Here is a 27,779-nt window from a genome sequence, read left to right on the forward strand (position 1 = left end):
TACAATATCAACAATACCAACCAATAATAATGTGATCATGCAATATACATTCATTTTTAAAGGACAACCGACACCATTTTTTGTTTCCTAACTGACATCAGAAAAACATTTTATAGCATCTAAAATACCCAAAACACGCAGGCTGATATTTTTAGTCAAATGCATAACACCAATAACAATGACTTAAAGTGTGCTAAAAATGCAACAAAATGAGCTGCGAATTGGGGATTTTCAGAAAATCCCGCCCCGCCCCCAGTTCGTGACGTCACGCCAGAACGTCTTGCCTTGCTCCAGAATCAAAACAATGGCTTCAGAGAGTTCAGGTTCGGAGGAGATGCTTTCTTGCTACTCATCCACTTATGAATGTGGTTCAAATAGTTCTGAAGAGGAAAGCATAAACGTTTGCAATCGATTAAAGAAGTTCTTCCGTATCAATTTGAGCCGTCTGGACTCCAATGTAGCGCCTAGAAAATGCACAAGATGGCGCCCGAGCTCCGTTGGAAATGGGCTGATTCATCTGCTGGGAATTTGTGTCAACTTCTGTATGGTGTTGCCGCAATTGGTAGTCTTGGTGCAACACACAACGATTCACCATCGCGTTATTTGTGTTCTCCTTCTAATTTCGCCATCAACACGATGTTTTCAGACCAAACAAAGTACCCAAAATGCATTGTGTGTCGCTTTCTCGGTCAGGGGTGTTCCTGACGTGATGTCACGTCAGTCTTCGTCATCAACTCGAAAACAAGACTTCCTGAATATTCAGAGCGAGTCATACAATGTAAAATATAGCTATAGCTTTCTATCTACAGTAAAGTCTCGTTATATCGATATTCAAGGGAGTCCGAAAAAATATCGATATAACCGGGACTATCGATATATCCGACCCTATTTGCATGTAATTTTCTCCGTGCGTGCATAGAAATAGTATCGATATAACCGGGACTATCGATATAACGAGACTTCACTGTATTTGTCTTACTATTCTATTTGAGTAACTTCCGGGTTGAATGAACGGTGGTGCGTGTGGCTGCCACAGCTCACCCACAGAAAAATAATATCCTGTAACTGTAAAGTGACCTTGAGAGTTTTGAAAGGCACTTATAAATGTATAATTATTGTATGCGGTGGAATATTTGTAAAATGCGCTCAGTAGAAGTCATTTGAAGTCTTCTTTTCCTTTCGGCTTTTCCCTTCAAGGAGTCGCCACAGCAAATCAGTGGCCTCCATCTTTAGAGGTTTGATCCGCATGCTTGTTTTGGCCAAGCTTTTACGTCAGATGCCCTTCCTGACACAACCCTCTGTATTTATCCGGGCTTGGGACCGGCACAAGAAGACATATGTCCCTTTATGGCTACAGAACAAGCAACTCGCTCAGCAAAAGGCTCCCAAACAGAAAATGGTAATCGGCACAGCAACATTCAAAAAAGCAAAAACTATACTCACCATTTGATGACAATGCTACTTGTTCATAATTGTCTATTCAGATGAATACCATTTGATGACACAAGGCTTTTGACAAGATACCATCCAATCAGAGGACTGCGGGTAGAAGTCAATTATGGACACAACTTGCCCAGAGGTGTCGGTTGTTCTTTAATGTAACTATAAAATACCTAACGTGTGAGTCACATTGATTATAAGTATGTGATCATGATTTGTGTTTTTCTTTTGATTTATATTTTTTCTGAATTATTATTACTGTTTAACCCCACTAAGACCCCTGTAGTTATGTCTTCACGTCGAAGGAACATACAGACCTCCACATAATTTATTGTGGAACTTCTCACAGTGTTCGTCGTCACATTCACAAAAGTCACCATAGTAACTGCCTCCACTTGCTGTTGTGTGGCACTGGCATCTGCCACACACGCAATCTCCATGACTTTCGCACTCGAGGCCGCTTTGGCTCAGACATGATCCTCTTAGTGAATGTTCATCTTTGTTGCCAATGGCGCATTCACAGAACTGACCAACTGAGCCTTGATTGCAACTTAAAAAAGAATGAGAGAAACTATTAGCACCCCCCCAAAAAAATTCTAAGACTTTGAAGGTCAATACCAGTATCTGAAACTCATGACAAAAAGTTACCGGACACCAGGGCAGACAACTCTGAAAAGTTGCCTCCCCAGCCATAAAGTTGCCTGCCCTATTTTTCACAATTTGAAACACAATAAGATGACTAATCACAAAAAAAACATTGTTGCAAAGTATTAAGGATTGATAATCAGAATATATAACAGAACAACACTTTAGAATGTACATACCACAAATGCTTCCTTGCTTAATTTATCGTAAATATCCCATGCTGATGATTTTGTCCAGTTGTCGTTTGTCCATACACTGTTCGGCATGTTGCACAATGCAATGTTTGCGTTGCGTTGTCTGCTTCAAGCCACGTGAACTCCTCTTTACACGATGCTTTTAATGTGCTTGTAATGTAATGTTTTGTAGCATCATAAATCTTGTTAGCTTCTTTTGAATCTTTCTTTTGGGGCTATGATGCTCGGGAAAGTGCGGAAGCATGAAATTATTCAATGCAGGCTTCTGATTGGCTGCAGAGTATGCAAATTGCCAAGTGAACCGAAATGATAAAAACATCTTTTGTTTTTTTCTTTTTTTTTTTTTTTGTGAAAAAGTTGTCGCCCACCCGGGCGGAGACGTTTTGTAAATTGAACGCCCGACGTAAAAGTTGCACGCCTCGGGCGTCCGGGAAGTCATTATTTCAGACACTGGATATACAGTACATGTACATCCTGTAATAGTTGTGGACAAAAACATAAACTCTGACAAAAACTGTGACTTGACGAAGTAAACAAATAGGTCAAAAAAGTGCCAACAAATGTTTCTCCCTCTAAGTCTTTGAAAATATTCGGTGCTGTATCAAACTCAATGCAGGTTATGCAGAACCAGCCTATCGCGTAAAGACAGCACCATAACTTGAGGACTGCTGGTAAGAAAACCTCTCGTAAGAATTTTGCTAGTTGTTCCACAGGGTTAATTTCATCAGGAGGTTTTTTGAAAATAAATTAATAAATAAAAATAACCCCCTTTTTGAGCGGCAACAAACCCCAATTGCATTGAAAAATGTTTTGCACAGCTTGGGAATTTGTTGGCTGTTGTACCCACAATCTGAATCAGGATCAGAATTATTGGCCAAGGGTGTATAACACACAAGGAATTTACCTTCCCATTTACAACCCGTGAAAAGACACTAACAACACCAAACAAGGGAGAGAGAATGAGAAACCTTTTCGATATTTTGTGGCCTGAGAATTGGACATCTGCCCTGAGAAATCAATGACCACTATAAGATCCCTCATACTAAATTCGACAAATATTTTGTGTTAATGTCAAGAAAATGTTGTTACTCTCTTTGTATGTAACTGAGTAAGTAAAGTAAGTACTGTATTTTCCGGTGTATAAATCGCACCCAAAAGCCTTCATTTTGTTCCAAGGATGACGAAGAAGAAGATGAAGAGTATTTTCCGCACTATAAGGCGCACGTAAACGTCTTCAATCTTTTTCAAAAGCTGACCATGCGCCTTAAAATCCAATGCACCATATATATGGAAAAATATATGAACAAATATGTCATTCATTGAAGGTGCTCCTTATAATCCCATCAGTCTTACATCTGGAAAGTTTTAAAATTTGTAATTAATTGGAGGTGTGCATTATAGTGGGGAAAATACAGTAATATTGGGTCACAACAGGTATCACAACCACTGTCAGCAGCCACCGACTCCATTTCCCCCTGTGGAAGAAGTAACCCCAGCCTCTACTGGAGCGCCTTAGAATGTCGTGTGCCTGATATTTGGAAAATATTTCTATATTTATATACAGTATTTGGAAAACCTTTTCAGTCATTGAAGGTGTGCCTTATACGTATGTGGATAGAGTTTGAAAATACACCATTCATTGGGGGTTCATCTTATTGTCCGGTATGCCTTATACACCGGAAAAGACAGTAAATCAGTTGACCTTTATCATTTTACAATTATTTCACATGCTGACAATTCAGTTGTTTCATTTCAGTTGTTGCGACCCAGGGTGGCCCAGACAGTTACCGGTATTTGTTTTTTAAAGGCAAGTCCTTTTTCCACAATGGGACAAGTTGGTTTATTTTTATTAAATATATAAAATCATGGTGGTCATGTTCAAAAATCACAGAGGTCATGGGTTCAAATCCTGCCCCTTTCTTCCTGCGTGGCGTTTGCATGGTCTCCCAATACCTGTGTGGGTTTTCTCCAGTTACCCAAAAATGTCCTCCCACACCCCAAAAACATGTCCTTACCTTAATTAACGTTAATTAAACACTCATAACGTTAATTAAACACTCATAATTTTATTTGATCATCTTAAATGTTAAAGTGGAGAAACTATGCAAAAACAAATATAAAAATCTGCAATGGAGTGTGATGAGAGTAATTGTCCTATGCTACCTGTCGATTTGGTCATAAAAGAGGCAACTCTTTGGCACAGCGCCATTTCTAGACCTGATGAGCCAATGTGTGTTCTGGTACTTTGCATGTTGGAATGAATGGATCAGAATGGTATCTGAAATTTCTTGTGTGTGTGTGTGTGTGGGGGGGGGGTTGATTAATAAATGATAAACTACTATATATGATGAACTATAGGACAGAGCTTACCTGCAAATGCCACATCTTATTCTTCCTCTGCCTCTGCAATATTGTTGGCTACTTTTGCTTGGATCTTTACACTGACACTCACAGCTCGAAGATAAGCTCACTGTCAATGCATCTTTCATACCAAGTGGTCTGATAGTGAATGTCTTATTCTCAATGCATGAGTCTGCTGTTACTGTTACATCAAAAGAAATCTGTGGAGAAAATATAAAGTCATTCAGAGAAATACAATATATATATATATATATATATATATATATATATATATATATATATATATATATATATATATATATATATATATATATATATATGTGATATCATGAGAGGCTAGCTCTCAGCGGGACAGGACAAGAAGTGCAATGGACGACAGGTTTCGATACAAACAAAAGGTTTTAATCAAGGGTTCCAGGGGGAATTCACAAGCAACAAAGGTTTTAATAGTGTCTCTTCCAATACTTATCAAAATAAAGTCTCTTCTGATGCTTAAATCCAAATAAAGTCTCTTCTGAGCTCCACACTCAGAGGCTCTCTGCCTTAAGAGCCTTGCTTGCCAATCAAGCCCTGATCAGCTGCAGGTGTGTGGTTTTAATTGCTGCCTTCCACCAGATGGGGCCAAGACTCTCTCTGGGTGGAGCCATCTTAGGGGGATGTATTTGCCCTCCAGGACACAGCCTCTCGTGACATCACAATATATATATATATATATATATATATATATATATATATATATATATATATATATATATATATATATATATATATATATATATATATATATATATATATATGAGTGAGAAAGCGGGACCAAGTAAGGTGGCAAAACATATTACTTTCATACGGAATGGGAAAATGTGGAGCGGCATTCGGACTGTTCATGGAAAATACGACATTGACTTCCCGCCGAAAAGCCAGCTGAGAAAGAGAACGGTGGACGAACTAAAATCCCAGTTGTCCGGACAGCAGTCATTTTTCACTCAACATACTTCAAAAGCGAAAGCCGCCACCGAAGCATCGTTCCGGGTGTGTCACACCATCGTTAAAAACAATAAGTTGTTCCAAGACGGAGAGATGGTAAAAGAAGCATTCGTTGAAGCAGCTGACTCCTTGTTCAGAGAGTTTAAAAATAAGGCAGAGATATTATCTTCAATCAAAGCTCTGCAGCTGTCAAGACATACAGTTACACGGCACTGTGAAGCCATGGCTGAGGATATAACCCAGCAAATGTGGAAAGACATCAGAGATTGTGAGTGTTCTCACTGCTGAAGTCCAGGGCTCATGGACAGTTCTGTAACTTACACAGGAAAAGTACCCCAACATGAGGAAATGTGCTACCTCCTTGACTGCATTATTCGGCTCCACTTATTTATGCGAGTCAGCCTTTTCCTACATGAAGATCATTAAGTGCAAATACCATTCCACCATGAATGATGAACGTTTGGAAATGTGCTTGAGGCTGGCTGTCAGCAGCTACTGTCCGGACTATGCATCCCTGGCTGATTCAATTCAGTGCAAGTCATCAAAGTAAACTCAGGTAATTACAAAAAATGTTAATAGTTATTTATTATGTTATGTATATGTAGTTATTATGTGTGTTGTGCAATATTGGCTTATTCAGTTATGCAAGGTACATCAACATACATTGTACACACAAAGAATCCTTAAAACATTTGAAAATAATTATGTTTTGCATTTTTGTCGTGGGTAGATCATTTTGACTTGGTAGTTTTTATAAGTAGCTCGTATGCTGAAAAAGTGTGAGGACCCCTGATATATATATATATATATATATATAGACGAGATGCCATAACATGGCTCTGTTGGAATGCTACTACTCAAGCAACCCTAGTCAGAGGGGTTACATGAGGAGAATGGGGGCTGAATGGTTACCTCGAAGCCCATTGTTGGGGTATTTCGCCATACAAACATCTCTAAACATCGCTCTGTAATCTTTGTTTACATTTTGGACTTCCTGATACGTCATATCCTGCCTTCCTTTACATGATGTCACATTTACATTACGTCACATCCTATCGCGTCACACACTGTGCGCCGCATAAATACTCCCGCACTCTAGCACTCTAACTGTCTCTTCTCTCTGCCTTCCTCCTTTGCTGACCTCCCACAATGTCTCTGCTGTCTTCAAGATTAAACCAACTTTCTGTTCTACACCTGGCTTCCTGATGATTAAACCATCCTCTTCCATCACACCCGTCGAAGCAATGAACCAAGGGCGAACGATCGAAATAATCCAACACCCACAGTCACGGTTGACCATGAAACAACTAGTAGCTCAGTGTTCCAATATCCACAAACGGCAATTGCTACGACCAAATACCTCCAGCGGGTGAGGCAACTCCTCAGAAGCCAGCTCAATGGCAAGAACAAGACCCGGGCAATAAACAGCTATGCCCTGCCAGTGATCAGATACCCTGCAGGAATAACAAGGTGGCCAAAGGAAGAGATTCAGACTACGGATGTTAACACCTGAAAACTCCTCACCATGCATGGAGGGTTCCATCCCAAGTCCAGCACCCTGAGACTGTACACAAGCCGTAAGGAAGGAGGCCGGGGACTAGTGAGTGTGAGAGCCACTGTCCAGGATGAAACATCCAAGCTCCATGAATACATGAAAGAGAAGGCTCCAACGGATGATGTACTCAGAGAATGTCTCAGAAAATGGGGAGCAGAGGATGAGGTGCTGGAAGAGGGACAATCATGGGAGGAAAAGCCCCTACACGGGATGTACCACCGAACCATAGCAGAAGTGGCTGATCTCAAGAAGTCCTATCAGTGGCAAGAGAGGGCTGGCCAAAAGGACAGCACAGAGGCACTCATCCTGGCTGCCCAAGAGCAGGCCCTGAACACTAGAGCCATAGAGGCAGGGATATACCACACCAGACAAGACCCAAGGTGTAGGTTGTGCAAAGAGGCACCTGAGACAATCCAACACATAACTGCAGGGTGTAAGATGCTGGCAGGGAAAGCCTACATGGAACGCCATAACCAGGTGGCTGGCATAGTCTACCGAAACATCTGTGCGGAGTATGGACTGGAAACCCCAAGGTCAAAATGGGAAACACCTCCAAAGGTAGTAGACAATGACCGAGCAAAGATCCTGTGGGACTTCCAGATACAGACTGACAAGATGGTAATGGCCAACCAACCAGATATCGTGGTCATAAATAAAGGGCAAAGGAAAGCCGTTGTCGTGGATGTAGCGGTCCCGAGTGATGGAAACATAAGAAAGAAGGAACATGAGAAAATCGAGAAATACCAAGGGCTCAGAGAGGAGCTGGAGAGAGCCTGGAAGGTAAAGACAGTTGTGCATGTGGTAGTCGGAGCACTCGGAGCAGTGACCCCCAAACTCGACGAGTGGTTGCAACAGATCCCGGGAACAACATCGGATATCTCGGTCCAGAATAGCGCAGTGCTGGGAACAGCACAGATACTGCGCAGAACCCTCAAGCTTCCTGGCCTCTGGTAGAGGACCCGAGCTAAAAATGGGGGACAGACACCACCCATGAGGGGTGAGACGAGGATTTATATATATATATATATATATATATATATATATATACAGTAAAGTCTCGTTATATCGATATTCAAGGGAGTCCGAAAAAATATCGATATAACCGGGACTATCGATATATCCGACCCTGTTTGCATGTAATTTTCTCCTTGCGTGCATAGAAATAGTATCGATATAACCGGGACTATCGATATATTCGATATCGATATAACGAGACTTTACTGTGTATATATATATATATATATATATATATATATATACACACACACAGTATATACAGTATATACATATATATACACAGTATATACATATATATACACAGTATATATATATATATATATATATATAGACTCACTATACAGCACAGGTGTCAAAGTCAAGGCCCGCGGGCCAAATCCGGCCCGCCACATCATTTTTTTCGGCCCGCGAAAGCAAATCAAACTTGTTAAATTCCATGATGATTGCTAAAATCTGAGCCAAAATGGATGTCAACCACAATAAAAGTCATTATTCTTGACTTCAGATTTGAAAACGAGTTATTCATTAATTTGCTGTGTGCTCTATATGTAATATTTGAAGGGATTTAAACATTCTAATGGGTTCCCCAAATTCATAACGGCCCTTGAGAGGAAACCCTAACTACAATGTGGCCCGCGGCAAAAAATGACTTTGACGCCCCTGCTATACAGTATATGGGGAGTAGAGATCAGGCCGGCCCACAAATAAATAAATAAATAAATAAATATGTAACATTGCAGCATTTTTTTAAGTTGTGACCCGGGACACAATGGAAGAAAAATAAAACTTGTATAAAAAAAGCCAACGCATCCAGCGACTAAGCAAGCAAACAAACAAATAACAAAATAAATAAATAAACAAATAAACACATAAACAAATAAATAGAAAATTTAATATTATGTTTGACCTCGCACTCTCCTTTCCAAGACAGATCAAAAATATTAGTTGCACTGTTGATTTTTCATTCGTTGCATTTTACCATTTTACATACAGCCCATTCTTCATGTTAGTGATGCAAAAATGTTTTTTTGCCTTGCTTTCCACCTTACAAACTTTAATCTCTTGTGACTGAGAAAATATGACATCGCTTAGCACTTTCCTGCAGAGATTTACCATTTGTTCACGACCATCACTTGTTATTTTTTTCAATTTAATATAACCGAGCTTTAGATTACCACAAGGAACTGACCTTCTGTCCCACGTGAACATTGTCGCAAACTCCTTTATTATCTTCTTCTTCTATTGGATAATTACAGCGTGGAGTGTAGACAACTCTTACATTTTCAGGGAGCGTATCGTGGGTTAAGGTAACTTTGGAGGACAATCTCTGTTAATACAATCAAGAGATTATCCAATTTTTAAAATGCAAAAATTAAAACCAGAAATTATTTCTCTTGAGAAAAAAGAAGAGAAGAAAATAAACTTACATTGTACGCATTTTCAATCAGTTGAACAACATTTCTAGAATCCTGGGAAAGAACTCCCACCTCAGATTTTGGAATCATTTTGGACAATTGCTATAATAAAATGGAACATATGATTCATTCAACACTTTAACACATGATAATGCTGAAATGATATACATATGGATGAGTATGTTCATTGTTTTACCTTGTACATGTTTTCCACATCTTTTGTCACAGCAAATATTGGTTGAATATGTTCTTTTTCCAACTGCATAGCTACTTGTCCAACGGAGGGGTAGTCCTTTGCATTGTTATAATGAAACATTGACAGTGGTCACTCATAAGTTATTGCATTATGTTTAGCATGTAATTACAATTGACCATACCATATTGTTATTGTAGATTGTATGATTCCTTTCATAACTTAGCTGCTGTGAAATGTAAATGTCTCCACTGCGAGACTAATAAAGGCAAATCCAATCCAATCCAATTCCGACTTGATTTTGGCTTTACTCCCTGGTGCTTTCTAATATCATTGTGACTGCTTTATTTCCTGTATAGGATAGTTGTCCATGTGAAGCGCTTCATTACAGCTTCAGCTGTTGTTAAGGCGCTATATAAATCAATATTTTTGTATTGTATTGTATTGTGTACCACAGGTGTCAAAATCAAGGCCCGGGGGCCAAATCTGGCCCGCCACATCATTTTATTCGGCCCGCAAAATCAAATTAAAACTTGTGAAATTCCATAATGCTTGCTCAAGTCCAAACCAAAACTTCAAAGTGTCCCATGCAAACCACTGTAACAGTCATTATTTTTTACTTAAGATTTGAAAACTAGTTATTCATTAATTTGTTGTGTGCTCTATATGTAATATGTGGGGGGGTTAAATATTCTAATGGCTTCCCCAAATTCATAACGGCGCCGAGAGAAAACCGTCACTGCAATCTGGCCCATGGAAAAAAATAGTTTGACACCATTGCTGTATTGGATTGGATTGGATTGGATTGGATATGCCTTTATTAGTCTCACAGTGGAGAAATTTACATTTCACCGCAGCAAAGTGATGAAAGGAATGAAAGTAGAAAAACGAAATACATGAGCTGCTGGAAAGGCAGCCACTCTCGCGGCGCCTACAAATTATACAAATTAAAGGGCAACTGCATGGCACATGTTTGAAGTACTGTTGACTTTTTTGCGTGACAGTTTTTCATGTGCTTGTCTTTGTTTCCCAGGTATTATGCCTTTCTCCTGCAAACATGTCTCACATACACACCCACAATCAGCTCACAACAAACACAGTAATCTTACATTAAATGTGACGCACACCAAATAAACCCAAAGCGGTTACCACAGTAGAAAACTTATTTTGTCACATTGTCAGGTTGCAAGGTGTATGAAAAGCTTAAACCCTACATTATATTAAATATGACATTGTAATTATACATTAGCAAATAAAAGATTGCAATGTGCTCGAAGAGAGAGGTCTCCAACACCTGAGCTATGGTAATGGTAACGGTCCGTGACTGATTTCGTACCTGGCCACACAGAATAAGTAATTACATCAATTCCTTCTGTTTCATATATGTTGAAATCTGAATCATATTTTATTTTGTAAAATTATTCTATTCTCTGATCAATCCATCTACAGTATTTTACTCTTGTCGCAGATAAAAGCGCTCTTCTGGGTCATGTGATCGGGTACTGCTCAAATAAGAGCTCGAAAGATTCTTGCAAAGTTTATTTGGGAAGGAGAAACAGTCCATCAAGGAGACAGAAGAGGAGCCTACAACATCTAAGAAAATGAAGGCTACATTTAACTCTGCATAATGGCGAGTGCCATTTTTCAGGCACTTTGTATTTATGATGTACAGTGATACCTCCGCATACGAATGCTTCAGCTCACAAACTTTTGGCCTCACGACCATTAAATTCGCAAGTATATAGTCTGTGCTGCCGAACTAGTTTTCGGCGGACGAACCAAACCACATGGCGCCACGGTGGCTGGCGGACTATTTTTCGGCGTATGAACACCAAACCACACGTTCAAACAGCGCCACAGTGGCTGGCGGACAAGTTCTTATCACCCCCTTTCTTTGAGTGCGGACGTGGTTTGTTATCGAGTGTAGTACACTTGCTATTATGGGACCGAAAAAAAAACTCACCAAAGGCGGGCAGAAGAAGGAGATGATCGAAAAACACGAACGAGGTGTGCGTTTGTGTGACTTAGCATCCCAGAACCAGTACACTAAGTGGACCATTGCTACCATGCTTAATAACAAGGAAGCTATTAAGGGTGCGTGTGTGGCTAAGGGTGTTTCTGTGTTGTCTAAGCAATAGACTCAGGTAATAGAAGAGGTTGAAAATCGTCTGTTGATTTGGATTGACAAAAAGCAGCTAGCAGGGGACAGTGTGAGTGAGGGTAAAATCGCCGAGAAAGCACGGCAACGTCACTCGGATATCATCAAGAGGCAACTACATCAACGGCCATCACAAAGGTAAATAAAACAACTTTATCATACAGTACCGTTTATTTACTTAATTACAATACAATAGCACATTCATTATACATAGAATAACGTATATTTTGTGTAGTTTTAAGGCTTATTTAGTAGAAAAATTCATCCATCCATTTTCCGTCCCGCTTTTTCCCCCATCAGGGTCGCGGGGGGTGCTGGAGCCTATCCCAGCTGTCTTCGGGCAAGAGGCGGGGGACACATTGAATTGGTTGCCAGCCAATCGCAGGGTACACAAAGATGTACAACAGTTACTCTCACACTCACACCTAGGGACAATTTGGAGTGTTCAATCTGCCTGCTAAGCATGTTTTTGGACTGTGGGAGGAAACCGGAGGACCCAGAGAAAACCCACGTGGGCCCAGCGAGAACATGCAAACTCCACACAGGGAGGCCAGAGCGGGACGCAAACCGGTGACCTCTGCACTGTGAAGCCGGTGTGCTAATCACTCGACTACTGGCCCACCCAAAAAAAAAATCCTCTCCATGAGTCGTCACCTTACGGTGGTGGAGGGGTTTGTATGTCCCAATGATCCTAGGAGCTAAGTTGTCTGGGGCTTCATGCCCCTGGCAGGATCACCCATGGCAAACAGGTCCTTGGTGAGGGACCAGACAAAGTACGACTCAAAAGACCCCATATGAAGAGAAACATAAATGGATTTGGTTTTCCCTTGCCCGGACGCGGGTCACCGGGGCCCCTCTCTGGAGCCAGGCCTGGAGATGGGGCTCGTTGGCGAGCGCCTGGTGGCCGGGCCTACAGAGCGGAATGTGAAACGGTTGGGATGAGAATCAGCACATCCAAATCTGAGACAATGGTTCTCAGTCGGAAAAGGGTGGAATGCCCTCTGCAGGTTGGGGAGGAGATCTTGCCTCAAGTGGAGGAGTATCTGGAGTGTTGTTCACGAATGAGGGTGTGAGGGAGCCAGAGGTCGACAGGCGGATCGGTGCGGCGCCTGCTGTGATGCGGACTTTGTACCGATCTGTTGTGGTGAAAAAGGAGCTGAGTCAAAAAGCAAAGCTCTCAATTTACCGGTCGACCTACATCCCAACCCTCATGTATGGTCACGAGCTATGGGTTGTGACCGAAAGAACGTGTTCCCGGATACAAGCAGCCGAAATGAGCTTTCTCCGTAGGGTTTCTGGGCTCTCCCTTAGAGATAAGGTGAGAAGCTTGTTCATCCGGGAGGGGCTCAGAGTCGAGCCGCTTCTCCTCCACATAGAGAGGAGCCAGATGAGGTGGCTCGGGCATGTGATTAGGATGCCCCCTGGACGGCTCGCTGGTGAGGTGTTCCGAGCATGCCCCACTTGCAGGAGAACCCGGGGACGACCCAGGACACGCTGGAGAGACTATGTCTCCCACCTGGCCTGGGAACGCCTCGGGATCCGCCAGGACGAGCTCGAAGAAGTGGCTGGGGAGAGGGAAGTCTGGGCTTCCATACTGAAGCTGCTGCCGCCGCGACCCGACTCCAGATAAGCGGCAGAAGATGGATGGATGGATGGATAGTTTAAAATGATGTTTCATAGGGATATAGTAAGGGATTATTCTCATTTTAATTGTTTGTTATGAGAAATAAATCTTCGGCAGACGAACTTTTCGCCTTACTTACACTTTCTGGGAACCAATTAAATTCGTGAGCTGAGGTATCACTGTCTTTTATTTTGAAGGCACATTTAAACGTAACCATAGCTACCATGGGGTACAGGTCTTATCACATTATTTTGTTGTATTTATTCTGCCTTAAAGGCAGGTCACTGAAAATATTGTCTGAAATAAAATCAATCCGTGAGGCAAAAAAAGGTTTGGGACAGCTGATCTGAAACATTTGGCCGATTTTATGTTGGCATTTGTAAAAGCACATTTTATCAGATAGGAATAACATACAGTACCTCTTGGTTCTATTTATAATTGTATTTTATTTATTATTGTATCTATGCTGGCCTGTGACTGTAAAGTGTCCTTGAGAGCTTTGAAAGGCACTAGAAATAAAATGGATTATTATTATTATTATTAGTAGTAGTAGTAGTAGTAGTAGTAGTAGTAGTAGTATTGTTTCATCACTTTCAACAAATTGATGGATGTTATTTATTCTATGCATAAACTTACCATATTTATTTGAGTATAACGCGCAAAATTTTCTACCTAAAAAATAACTAAAAGTTTTGGTGCGTGTTATAATCGAGGCCTGGAAAAAAAATCTCATACATTTAATGCTTTATCCCTTCCAGGAAGGGGTAGCATTTCAATGGCTATTCTCACCCTTCAGTTTCAATTCTCTGAAAGACCCGGATCACGCTCATTCTTTTTTTTAATGGTTGATTACCATTTCTTTAGCTATGCTTCATTTCCTTTCCTCCCCTCGCCCACACTGAAACGTGAGTTAAGCATTGCTGTTTTGCACAATTACCAATATCCAGAGTTTCGATTCAGTGTTTACATTGTCAATAAATGATTTTTATCACAATGTTTTGCCTGAGCAGAGAAAAAGTGAATACACATACGGATCACTTTATCTTTGTTGAGGTTAAAGCACACCATGTGTGCCCACACGTACCATTTCATTGCTCTTGGTGTAAAGGCTGTTTTTCATGTGGCACCGTTCATCATTTGGTTCCAGGATACCAGCCAGTTTTCCATCGCCGGCCATGTGAAATCCATCATCAGTTGCCAACACAAGTAATCGAGTGCTACTGTTCCTCCAACCTATTTTGTTCTAACAACAATGTGTGTCATTCCAAAATATTTTTCAAAATCAATAACAAGATTAGAGCACTTTAGTTAGCACTTTCAGTTTGCCTTTCTGTTTTCTTCAAATATGATTTTGTAACTAAATGTACCAAGTAATATAATTAGATAACCTACATCTGTGCCACAATCGGTACACTTTTAACTGTTTCTGCAGTTTTGGTGTGGTAAAAGCAAAGGTGGGGGAAACAAAAAAAGAAAAAAAGAAATGGAGACTACCCATTGTATTTGCTGAAGCGCTAAGAACTTGCCCTCCTTGTAGGGGATTGATCTAATGTTGTCCATGCTGACAGACACGAAGACAGATTGACATAGTGTCCTCCTCGCTCAAACCTTTGCTCCAAAACAACATCCCTCCATCTCCTCCTTCCTAGTTCACAGTCAGGTTGCACTTTAGTTACCGTCGTCATACAGTGCCAGCCAACAGTGCTGATCTCGACAATAAACAGGAGCCATGATTTCTGTCACAATCTGGTTGGCGACCAACGGGTGGCGCTGTCGCCCCACATGCCCCTGCACAGGTGTTGGTCTTTCCAATTAGTGGCAGTTAAAAGGACTCTCTGCACGACCATTCGTTGTCGGGTCATTGTATGTGTTTGCCTCACCCTGTCAGGTTTGTTCATTCTTGGCAGATTTTTACTTGTGGTTTTCTCTCATACTTTGTACTTTTCTGTTCAGATGACTTTGATCTTTGAGATTTTGTTCCTGCTGAATTTATTTTAATACAATTTGTCAAATACACCCTGCTGCTTCATCCTGCCTGCTTTTTCGGGATCCACCACCATCACCACCATGCAAACCGTGACAATTTCAAGCCAGTGTAAATTGTTGCATCAGGGTCAAGGTGCCAGATCGCCACAAAAAAATTAGGATTTTGCCCCTAAAATTTGAGACATTGAGTAAATGTTTCAACCACTTACACAAGCATGGCCAGGGAATTAAAGGATTATTTTTTTCTTGCTGACAAATGTCAGGTCCCCACACATGGCTCAAAATACTTTCATCAGTGAAAAAACAATGGGAGAAAGAGAATGTTGTAATAATGCAAGGAAACAAAATATCATCACCATTTATAGTCGGGATAGGGTGGTAATGACCTGGATTTAGGACGTTCTAAATCAGCTTGTTGAATAGAGTCATTGTAGATTCCAGCAACACACCCTCCCATGAGGAAGGACGGTCTGGGGTCTCTGTCACCCCCTGTTATCCTTGTGAGGATGAAGCCGTTCAGAAACAGTATGAATAGATGGTTCTCCCCAAAATCCTTTCTAGACTAAATTTGTAAGCGCTGCCGGGGAAGTGAATACTTCTTATTTTTTTTGCAGATGATCTGGTCCTGTGGACTTCATCAATCGATGTGGGAGGTTGGTTGATCAACAAGTACGTCTGTTGTCAGAAAAGGATGGGCACCCCTGCTGTGTATACTGTAGTTCATATTCATACATGATTCCTTACCCCACAAACAGCAGCTTGCATCATGGCATCAAGACTCCCTTCAGGAGAATCCAAATTTCCAGAAATCAACTGCCCTTTTACTTGTTCTTTGAACTGTTCAATCTTTGGTGTCATACTAAGCACATGCCGGTAGCCAAAAGTAGGCTGACATTGGTAATTCTCATCGCATGGCTTCTGTAATTTTTTCTTGTTGGTGTTAGTGTATGGAAGGACGGTCTTATCAACAAAGGCACCGAACCCTAAAATTGTAGAAATGACATTAGTCTCATATTGTTTTTTTTCTTCCAACAATATCAAACAATATCATTAAAGGTGGAATAGTGGATAAACAAATACCAATTTCAGCATGCTCTGTAATTTTCCTGAGAGCGGCAAAGAGATCTTGTCCAAGTTCTTTGACATTCTCTAAGTCATCTCTCATGGAGAAAGACAAGTCCATCAGGTAATAGAGATCCACCGGATAGCCTTGAACTCTTTTAAATGAAACACTAAATGTGGTTGGAAGACCTGTGCAAATGCAGAGAGGACAAAAATGAAAATAACCACTCAATACTTATGTATAGCAGCCATATGCTAACTATCACGCAATCTATACAATTATGCTTTTGGTTCCACTATGTGTCAAATAATTCACATTAACCCCTTTGGGGACAATGGTTGCAACAGTGGACAGCTGATCATGTGATCAGGTTACAGTAGTGGTGGGCCGTCAGGGCAATATGCGCATGTAGCAATATGAGTTAATCGTAATAGACTTGCGCCGGTGCTGGCACAGTGGAGTTCCACAGTTGCGCCAGGTGCTGTCAAAATGCGTCAATGGCACAAGGGCGTGGCCCAGATGCATCCCTGATGAATCCACACGTTTATAGTAAAAATTCTATTGATTCAGACGTAGCACTCCTGAAGGCCAAGGAATTACATGCATGGCCGTCCGCTGGGTTAGAGGGTTAATATACTTTGTCCTTTTCATTTCGTTTTCGGGTCAAAATTACACCTCAGTATAATTATATAATTTGTGCATAATTCCAAGAAATTAAAATGTACATTTCGTTGTGCTGTTTGGAAGCCCAAGAAAGTTGGTTCCAGGGATGTCTCGTGAGTTCTCATCTCAGTCTATCTGCGCTGGAACGACCTAAATTTCCCCCCAAAATCTCACATTATTATTATGATTATTATTATACATATATATATTAATAATTATTATTATTATTAATATTAATAATTATTATTAATAATAATAATAATAATAATAATAATAATAATAATAATAATAATAATAATAATAATAATCTTTTCCTTTCAGCTTTTCCTTTCAGGGGTCGCCACAGCGAATCAGTGTCCTCCATCGAACCCGCTTTTGTGCATCCTCTTCTCTCGCACAAGCTACTTTCATGTCCTCTTTGAAAACATCCATAAACCTCCTCTTTGGTCTTCCTCTCGGTCCCTTGCCTGGTAGTTCAAGGCTCAGCATCCTTCTCCAGATATAGTCACTCTCTCTCCTCTGGACATGTTCAAATCATTTCAGTCTGGCCTCTCTGACTTTCTCTCCAAAGCCTCTAATATGAGTTGTCCCTTTGATATACTCATTCCTGATCCTATCCAACCTGGTCACTCCCAAAGAAAACCTATACATCTTCATCTCTGCTACCTCCGGCTCTGCTTCCTGTCTTTTTGTCAGTGGAACTGTCTTCAGTACAAACATCATGGCTGCTCTCACCACCGTTTTATACACATTCTTTATCTCTTCTCCCTGTAGCATCACTCTTGTACTTGGATACCTCTCATTCACACACATATATTCCGTCTTGCTGTGACTGATTTTCATTCCTCTCCTTTCCAGGGCAGACGTCCAAATCTTTAGTTTCTCTCTACCTGTTCCATACTCTCGCTACAGATCACAATGTTATCTGCAATAATAATAATAATAATTAGTAGCTGTAGTTCTTAACCTCTATTTGGTACTGTTATTTCCAGGGTTCTTATTTCTTACTTTTGATAATGTAGTTTTGTTTTATTTGGTGATGATTGTTTTGATGCCTCTGTTGTTGGATAATGTAAAGTTGATGCTTATATTCAATCTACCGTTCAGATCTTAGCCCGACGATATGACTGATACTTGATACATGTGCTGGAATTATACAATTTTCAAAATTTTAACACAATATTAATCACAAAAACTTAATGAAGAAACACAATTCAATAAATATATACAATTGAGCTTCACTGGTCCTGCATTTCAACGCCGCATCAGCTGGAGTCCCTGCAATGCATGCACAGAAGACCCTTTGGGGCTGAAACGGATTAATTTTATTACCACTCCTTTAAATTGGAACAATTGATTTTGTTCACAAAGTTTGGTTTTCCAAATAGTCTAACAAATTCATTGTGACCTAAGGTTCCACTGTATTAAAATGCCCATAACAATGTGACGATGAAATTGTTGTTTATGTCACGTGCGAGTTTACAGCTGGGGCGGGGCCACCGCTCTCGACCTCCGCCAGCTGCTGTCAATCCCCTGATCACCAACACTTGGACATTTAAACGAGTCGCTGTCACCTCAACAGTGCCGGATGATACGACGCCTGGCCCGTGTCTTGGACTTGCCAGTACAAGAGTTTGCTTCGCCCGAGGTGATTGTTTGTCGCAATCGCGTAAGTTTATTGCTTTCTGGGATCATGAGCTTTTGCACCCCCGTGAGCCATTGTATTTTGTCGAGCTTGTGGGGTGGACGGATCGCCCCCGCCAGCCTACTCGCTGTACCCCTATTTTGGTTTCTTTTGTCGCGTTATTCCGGGTCCGTGGAATCATCGGAACTGCGCTTTTTGTTGTAATAAAATCTCTGCCAACACCTACGTCCCGGCCGCCTGCTTAGGGATCCAACCCCTTTTTATCTATGTTCCGACGAGTCAGCTATTACTGTCATGCTCGGAACGTTACAGTTTCAGAATGTTGTGAATTATTTGGGAAAGTAAAAATGTTTTAAGGTGATCAAATCAGATGTCAAACTCACCAGGTCGCAATCTCAGACTTATCTTCTGTGGACTTAGCTGGATAGGCTCTTCCATATTGAATGATGTGGACAAAAACTCATTCTTTTCTATGTGTTGACTGCTCACAGGGTTGATAATTTCCTCTTCTTTGCAGCCTCTTTCCACCAATGTAACTATTGTTTCACAGCGTGCTGACTCCTGCTCACCTGCTTTGGTGAAATTCTTGACAGATGACACAAGAATTGGATCAGATTAATTTTTAACTTTTTTTTAAATATGAACATGCCAAAAGCAAAAACAAGGCAACAGCACACCTGTGTTTGGGACACCACACCCAAAGAGCACCATTAATAATGCTTTGAACCCTTTTAATAAGGGAAGATGAATATTACTAGAATCGAGAAAAAAATTACAATAAAGTGAATGATATGGGGGGCTTTGTGTTCAACTGGTTCGCTCATCGACCATAGTGCAGAGATATATAGGTGGATTTGCATTTTCAAGATCCCTGTCTAGAAAGAACTAACTCTGGCATATGTCACACAGCTACATATTGTTGTGATAGTATTGACGACACGCGCAGGTAGACAAACATGGCGCAGGTTGACAAGTCTTCTCCTCTCATTCCTCCGGACACAATATTGGCGACAAAGATGGACTTCTATTTTTCTCCCCTCCCTTCGTTCCTTGTGCTCCCTGGAGAGCCACCAGTCCCGCGGTCCCGCTGGTATGACTCTTTCACGACATATCTGACGGCGATCGGACTAAACGAGGCAAGCGATGTACGGCCTCGGACCCACGTAGAGATATGAAGATTGTGTCGCTTTATTGGACAGACATTTCGACCCCCCCCCCCCGCAGAGTGTGATCGTCCGGCGGATTGCTTTCCGTCAACGACGACAACGCACAGGTGAGTCGGTACACCACTACTTTGCCGACTTGCAATGCTTAGCGGGCCTCTTTAAATTTGGCCGTTTAGAAGAGATCATTCGGATCTCGATTAGCGGAACACACGATTGTTCCCAAACTAAGAGAGAAACTGTTACTTTCACCTGACAACCTCCCTTTCTCGAAAGCTGCGGAAATGGTGTTCCAACTGGAGAACGCAGCACAATTAGCGGCTCGGCTTGTGAACACACCCACCCATTCACGCTCTCCCGCGTTGGCACAGATCGTTGCTCCAACCCCTCAAATCCCAGACTCCACCTCCACCTACGACAGTGCAGAGATAAATATGGCCATATGTCAAGGGGCCGACACCCGCAGGCCTTGTGCCAATTGTGGGTCTGTCTCGCACCCCACACGTGCGGCCACTTGCAAAGCCACCGGACAACGATGCCAGTGCTGCGGGAAGATGAACCACTTCGCCACTCTGCTCCCACCTCGACCTACGACGGTGCCGAGATAAATGCTGTCGGACATCAAGGGGCTGACACACGCCCTGCCTGCCACCCCACACGTGCACCCACTTATAAAGCCCTGGAAAAAGATGCCAGCACTGCGGTAGGATGAACCACTTTGCCAGGATGTGCTGCTCTGCTCCCATGTCAACATACATGTCACGCCATTTACCTGGCCAGCTGAGGCGGACCACCATCCACTGCGTGGGCTCCTGCGCCAAGCCATTCAAGTGGTGCACAGTGGAACTGGATAGAGTGAGCTTACCACTCCTGCTCGACACTGCAGCCTCCAGGTCACTATTGAACGTGGCAACAGTCCGACACCTATTTCCACATCTCCCGATCAAGGCCAACGCCGAAGACCTGTTTGGCTATGTCCACACTAGGATTGGCATGGTGGGCACTGCCACCTTCACAGTGCACTATGGCTCGAGGACTCTCCCCCCTTCACCTTCCACGTATCCCGTCATGGCGCCAACCGCTTGGACTGGTTTTGTGCACTCGGGTTTTCCATCCAATGTGGGTGCCACAATTCACCCCCAGGCCAATGGGGGTGTTGAAAAGTTCAACAAAACTCTGAAGAATGGACTCAGAGTACACCTGGCAGACGGCCTTCCCTAGTCGTCCTCAACCAGCAGAGGGGCCAATGAGAAGAGCAACCCACACTTACTGTGTCGGACTGGGTCCGCATTCGCCGGCCGAGCTGCTCACACAAGTTAGAGTCATTCTGGACAGCCCCAGCACAGATTACCGCCAAACTCGGACCGAGCACCTTTGCGTTGGCATACCAGCCGCCCAAGGAGAGTGGCATCACCAACCCCTTTGAACGAAAGGGTTGCCGGATATATTTACCTCTCAGACAAAGACTACTGACCTTCCTGCCACACATCCGAGAACACCAGTGGGACGCCTTGAAGAGCGTGGTTAACCAGCCGTGCCCGTGGGACCATAGCCTCATCCAGAGCCTCGGCCAGCTAGCTTTCGCCTTTGCCCTCAGTATTTGGACAATTACATCACTGACTTTGAATGTTTAGACCATAGCCAGTGCTTAGCCTATTGTGTGGCAGAATAACCCACAAGGCTAAGCAGGGAAACCGGCAGTGTACCCGGTTTTCTGGTTCATTTACCCTCTTCAGGGAAGAGGGTAAATGTAACATAAGTCACACTGCTACATAACGTTGCGACAGTGTCGTAAAGCTGCGAGTGAAGACACGCGCAGGTAGGCGGCACAATAAAGATGTTGACAAAGTAAGTCTTCTCACAACACACTAACGGTATTTAAATGTATCAGATATCCTGTGCCAGTCTGTAAAACGTTGTTGGGAAGGAATCTAAAAGGCAAGCTGTTGGTGGCAACGAGGAAATAACCTGCTCCAACAAACCAACATTTTTTTGCATAAGTTATACCGGAGACTTGAGAAACAACGCTATTTGAGTGATCAGTGGTAAAAAAGAATGAGTTTTTGTTTGTTTTAATTGGAAGAAAACATTGATCATAAACTCAAGTCACCTATTAAATCAAACTAGCAAACAGTAAAATCACAGATTGCTCCTAAAACATACCAGTTGTTGACACCAAGCGCAATATGGCCCGGATCTGATACAGTCATTGCAGGAATTTACGATGGACTTATAGCAAACTTCTTCATTTTGACACCATCCTACAAAAAAAAAGACATACAAAAACATATTCTGTAAATTAGATATAAACACAGTAACCAAAGTGTATATCTAAGGGGTTTGGTCAATTCTCTTGGCACCAGGAGCAGTTCAGTGTGTGTTTTTCTGTAACCTGTGAAAAAGTTGAATGCTTTCACACAAAGGAAGGTGGAGGAGGATTTCCGATGAGACGATTTTTTAAAAAAGTGAAAATATTATCTTTGTTGTCCTGGTATACCTGTACTTACCCCCCTCGGAAGGAACACTACAACAAACTTCTGAATCATAAAGCCACAATGACCGAAGCGTTCTCAACAAGTGATCTCACGAGCTTTGCTTTTTTTTTTTTTTGTGTAGTTTTTGTGTTTTCGTTTGTCACTTTGAGTTGTTGTGTGTCGTGTGGAACGGACACGGATTGTTTTTCAGCATTTTTGACCACGACATTCATCAAGGGTGTGACGTCATGGCGCCCCCTGCGTGGCTGCCTCTACATCAGCTCCTAACCCTGTTTGAGTCAGAATCAGAAAATCAGAAGGCCTTTAATAGTCCTACAATGGGGAAATTTGCAGTCCAGAGCAGCATTTTGAAAGGGAGTGGGAGCATTATAAATATATCAGAAGACTGAGGTGTATGCTGTAACTAGGCAAAAAAGTATAAAAAAAACCACAATGATATATGTAACTGTATTGCATCAACATAAGATGGCTGTGCTATTTACAGATGGGTTCCTTTCTATTATTATTTCTACTATTTTGTTTATGTATTTGTCCGATCGCGTTTTGTGTATTTTCCATCCCGAAACCTAGGGGATACCGACATGTCCTCCCATCCGTCATTATGGGGAATGTAAGATCGGTCCCGAACAAGATGGATGAGCTCGCGGCGCCAACGCAACATCAGATGGAGTACCGTGTGACCGGTTTGCTGCTCGTCACGGAAACGTGGTTGTCTGCGGTCACTCCAGGCACACACGCTTCCAACTCGTAGAAGCGGACAGGAATGCAGGGAACGGTATGAAGAAAGGAGGGGGAATTGCTGAGTTTGTGACAGACAAATGGTTAAATCCTGAGCACATCACGATAAAAGAGAAAATCAGCACTCAGGGCATGGAGCTACCGCATTATATTCCACGGGAATTCTCAAACGTCATAGCTGTGGCAAATGGTGGCATAGCCTCTGATGCCCTGATGACTGTGAACAGGCTGCAAACCCAGTGCCCCAACGCTCTGTTCATCATCTCTGGGGACTTCAACCATGTCTCCCTGCAGTCCTCCCTCCCAACCTTCACACAGCATGTAACTTGTGCTACTGGAAGCTCTTCAATGAGGTTCATGGGGAGGACATTGATTCACTCACCGACACCATCACGGAATAAATAAAGAAAAAACGTACCCACCAGGACTGTGTGATGTTTCTCCAACAACAAACCGTGGATTACTCCCGACATCAACTGAGGAGGATGAAAGTGAGGAAGGCAGCAGGTCCGGACAATATCAGTTCCCGACTCCTCAGGACCTGCTCCGACCAGCTGTGTGACATTGTCCAGCAAATGTTCAAGCTGAGCCTGAAGCTGGGAAGAGTTCCACAGCTATGAAAAATGGCATGCCCAAGATCGCCCACCAGAAGGAGCTCAACAGCTACAGACCAGTGGCAGTGACGTCTCACCTGATGAAGACGCTGTAGAGACTCATCCTTGCCCACCTGCAATAGCTGGCGAGCTCATCACTGGACCAGCTAGAGTTTGCCTACCAGCCCAGCTTTGGTGAGGAATATGCATTCATCTACCTCATCCACTCAGCACTGTTGCACCTGGAGAATGCTGGGAGCATGGTGAGGATCACGTTCTTCGATTTCTCTGGTGCCTTCAACACCATCCAGCCCAACCAACTGAGGAACAAGCTATGGCGTGCCGGAAAGGACCGCCACCTCACATCATGGATTACAGATTACCTCACAAACCGGTCACAGTATGTGAGGTCAAAGAAATGTGAGTCAGACAGGCTTCGCTGCAGCACTGGGGTGCCGCAGGAGACTGTCCTGGCTCCATTCCTGTTGACCCTCTACACATCGGACTTCAGCTGCAACACTCCAGCCTTCCACCTTTAGAAGTTCTCTGATGACTCAGTGATTGTCGGCCTCATTACAGAGGGAGATAATCGGGAGCACAGAGGACTGACAAAGGACCAGCAGAATCACCTCCAGATAAACCCCCGGGAAAACCAATGAGTTAGTGGATTTCTGCAGGCAACAGTCCTCACCTACACCGTTAAACATCCAAGGTACAGGCAAAATCATACACACGTGTGACGCAACAACCTCCTACAAGTACCTGGGTATTCTCAGCAATAAACTGGAATGGATTACAAACACAGATGCTTGATCAAAAAGGGACAGAGTCACCTCTTCCTACTGAGGAAACGGTGATCTTTGGGGGTGCAGGGGTCACTCCTTAAGACCTTCTTTGACTCTGTGGTCGCTTCAGCCATCCAGTATGTCTCCAGGTCGGGCAGAATCACCACCCGGCACAGAGAAAAACTGGAGTGCTTGGTCAAGAGGGCCAGTTTTGTCCTGGGCTGATCCTTAGACTCTCTGAAGAAGGTGGGCAACAGATGGACACTAGCTAAACTAAAACCTATGATGGACAGACCCTCCGACCCCATCCTGCCCACCCTGACAGCACTGGGTAGCTCCTTCAGCCAGAGACTATTACAACGGGTGTAAGAAGGAGAGGTATCACCGCTCGTTCCTACCGACTGCTGTCATGCTTCTTCATAAACACAAGTGAAAAAAAATCCCTGGACTCATGCATTGTAAATAGCAGAGCCACCTTATGTTCAGTCAATACAGTTACTGTACATGTATCAAATATGCCTTTTATACTCTATTTTTATACTTTGCAGTATGTACAGTTCTCATTATAAAACTTTTTTGTGCAGTTCTACATTTCAGTTTCTTGACTTTTTTTGTGCATAGAATAGTTTGTTTTATCTTATTTGTATTTTTACAGATACTGTACAGATTTTTACTTTTCCACTTCGTCTGCTTGTGGGTTAAAATTCTGCTTCACTTATGAAACATGGCCCTATGTCAGATATGCAAAACTTGACATCATGATTCTTGCATATTTTAGAACCATCCATCTTGCTTCGTCCCTGTCAAGTGTGTTTGGAGAGAGAAACATCGCAAACATATGTAATACAAACATATATAAACTAAATTGTAAAACATGAAAAGAATCATGTCTGTAAAAAATCATTCAGCAGGTGTGATGAACTGGTAGAGTAAGGAAAAAACAACTGCAGAAAACAGGCCACTGCATGAGATTTAAAAGAATAATAATTTATTTTCATTGTTAATTTAAAAAGAGAAAAACCTCAATGGCGTGACTGCATTTCACATATGTGGAACAAAATGTCCTCAAAAGGCCAGTTTCACTTATGAATGACTCAGATATGTTATCTGACACAGGCAATGCTATATTTGCTGATTTTTTTTTTTTTAAACAAGCGGTTTTAACTTACCGTTTGGAGCCATTGACAGGAAGATGGACAGAAGGACAAAAGGCAAATGACGAGTCATGTCCTGACAAAAACATAAAAAAAAAAAAAAACTATTATTGCCTGAACAATTAAACTGCATACATGAATGTGAGAGAGAATGTTTTTTTTTTTTTGTCTAGACAGTAGTGATGCGCCGAGGCTCTGAGGCGTGTTCCGAGAAAACAGGTTAAACAATTTGCGAAGCAGAATTTGAGGCATGGCTCGCTTTTGGTAGTTGCCACGCCCAAAGCCTTGGAATACACGTGGATTCACCTGATGCCTCGCAAAACGGGATTATTACATCATCACTAATGATGGGAATATGAGGCTTGATCAAAGCAATGAGGCCTTCCACCCAAATTGTTCAGTTTTCGCAATGCATCATCAGGCCTCACTTGCTCTACTGCCGTCATGAAGATAATAAATGTCATGACAGGCAGTGATAAAAGGCAGCGAGTTGTGATGTGAATGACTGTGCGTGTGTTACTTAAAAGAATAATTGCTTTACTTTAGACATTGACACACAACCAAGGAACAAGAAATATCAGCAAGTAGTATACATTAAAACCTTGTTGTCGCAGTAGTTTACATTATATATTCACACTGGTTATTGTAATATGTACCCTTTTAGGGGAGATCCACTCAAAACGATCATAGACAAGGGATGTTTTCTTCTTTGCCGTTGTGAATGGTGCGTCCAGTGCAGAACAAATGCAATTCATACCTGTCAACTTATATTTTTTCCCCGTGTATGATAGGTTTTTTTTAGCATTTTAAATAATGTACGGCGTAGTACAACTTTTATATGGGGAAAAATGTGAACCGATCTTATAAAGACCATTTTGGCTCAAATTTTGTCTCAACTGGTAGTAGCCACCCACAAAGTTGCCGCCAGTCGCTACAATTGTTATGGCAAACCAGCAAAGGTAATCCAGGTCGGATTGATAAAAGAGTAACATGCGCATGCGCGGTGAGCAGACTGCATTTCCACTTATATTCGCATTTTTTTATCATTTCAAATTAGGTCAGGCGTACTGCAACTTTTATACAGGAATTGTAATGATTTATAAGAGCAGCTATTAGCCAAAGTTGACAGGTATGCTGATTGAAGATGAAAGTTGGTTGTGTCAGTGTCAGCTGTCACCTCATTGTCATCTCTGTGAACCATTTTATTTCAAATGACCAGCAAATCTACGGGTGGGTGATTACGTAGAAATACCATGTCACGAGGTATCGGCGGAGCCACATGCGTTCGGAGGTCTTGGGTGTGGCAAAAGCGAGAGCGACCCTCGCTTCGGTAATATTTTCACCTGTTTATTCGACGCACGCCTCGGAGCCTTGGCGCAGTCGGGCACATCACGAGTCATCACCCACTTTTCGATTCGCCGGTCAATTAAAATAAAATGGTTCACCGAGACGACAATGAGGTCACGGCTGACACTGACAAACCCAACCGGCATATTCAATCGGAATACCTGTCAACCTTGACAAAGAGATAAACGATTACAATTCCCATATAAAAGTGGCAGTACGCCGTACATTATTTGAAATGATTTAAAAAAACACAAGCGGAAATGCAGACAGCTCACCACGCATGCGCACGTTATGCTTTTATCAATCCTCCAATATGCATCGATAAAAAAATATACAGATGCTCCTCACCTAACGAATGAGATACGTTCCGAGCAGTTGTTCGTAAGGTGAATTTGTTCATAAATTGCTTCAGTCAAAGTCTTACTGGTAGTTTAGGCCGTATATATTATATATATATATATATATATATATATATATATACAGTAAAGTCTCGTTATATCGATATTCAAGGGAGTCCGAAAAAATATCGATATAACCGGGACTATCGATATATCCGACCCT

At 42.2% G+C, this 27,779-nt stretch overlaps 1 protein-coding gene across 2 annotated transcripts in view; it reads right to left on the bottom strand.

The window, feature by feature from the left end:
* The window catches only part of itgb2 (integrin, beta 2), a 43,292-nt gene that overhangs the window by 5,923 nt on the left and 9,590 nt on the right, over positions 1–27,779 (bottom strand). For both annotated transcript variants that reach the window (XM_089003301.1, XM_089003302.1), the window contains exons 3-13: positions 25,887–25,947; positions 22,270–22,367; positions 19,327–19,528; positions 16,653–16,823; positions 16,317–16,555; positions 14,671–14,829; positions 9,808–9,903; positions 9,624–9,713; positions 9,386–9,523; positions 4,650–4,840; positions 1,758–1,990 (exon numbers count right to left, since the gene is read on the bottom strand). In XM_089003301.1, the coding sequence (XP_088859427.1) occupies positions 1,758–1,990; positions 4,650–4,840; positions 9,386–9,523; positions 9,624–9,713; positions 9,808–9,903; positions 14,671–14,829; positions 16,317–16,555; positions 16,653–16,823; positions 19,327–19,528; positions 22,270–22,367; positions 25,887–25,944 (1,675 nt within the window). In that variant the 5' untranslated portion in view covers positions 25,945–25,947. The remainder of the gene's footprint in view (positions 1–1,757; positions 1,991–4,649; positions 4,841–9,385; positions 9,524–9,623; positions 9,714–9,807; positions 9,904–14,670; positions 14,830–16,316; positions 16,556–16,652; positions 16,824–19,326; positions 19,529–22,269; positions 22,368–25,886; positions 25,948–27,779) is intronic.

This window comes from Hippocampus bargibanti, linkage group LG08 (assembly GCF_051943395.1).
Source record: "Hippocampus bargibanti isolate YZ-2025 linkage group LG08, ASM5194339v1, whole genome shotgun sequence".
NCBI lineage: Eukaryota > Metazoa > Chordata > Actinopteri > Syngnathiformes > Syngnathidae > Hippocampus > Hippocampus bargibanti.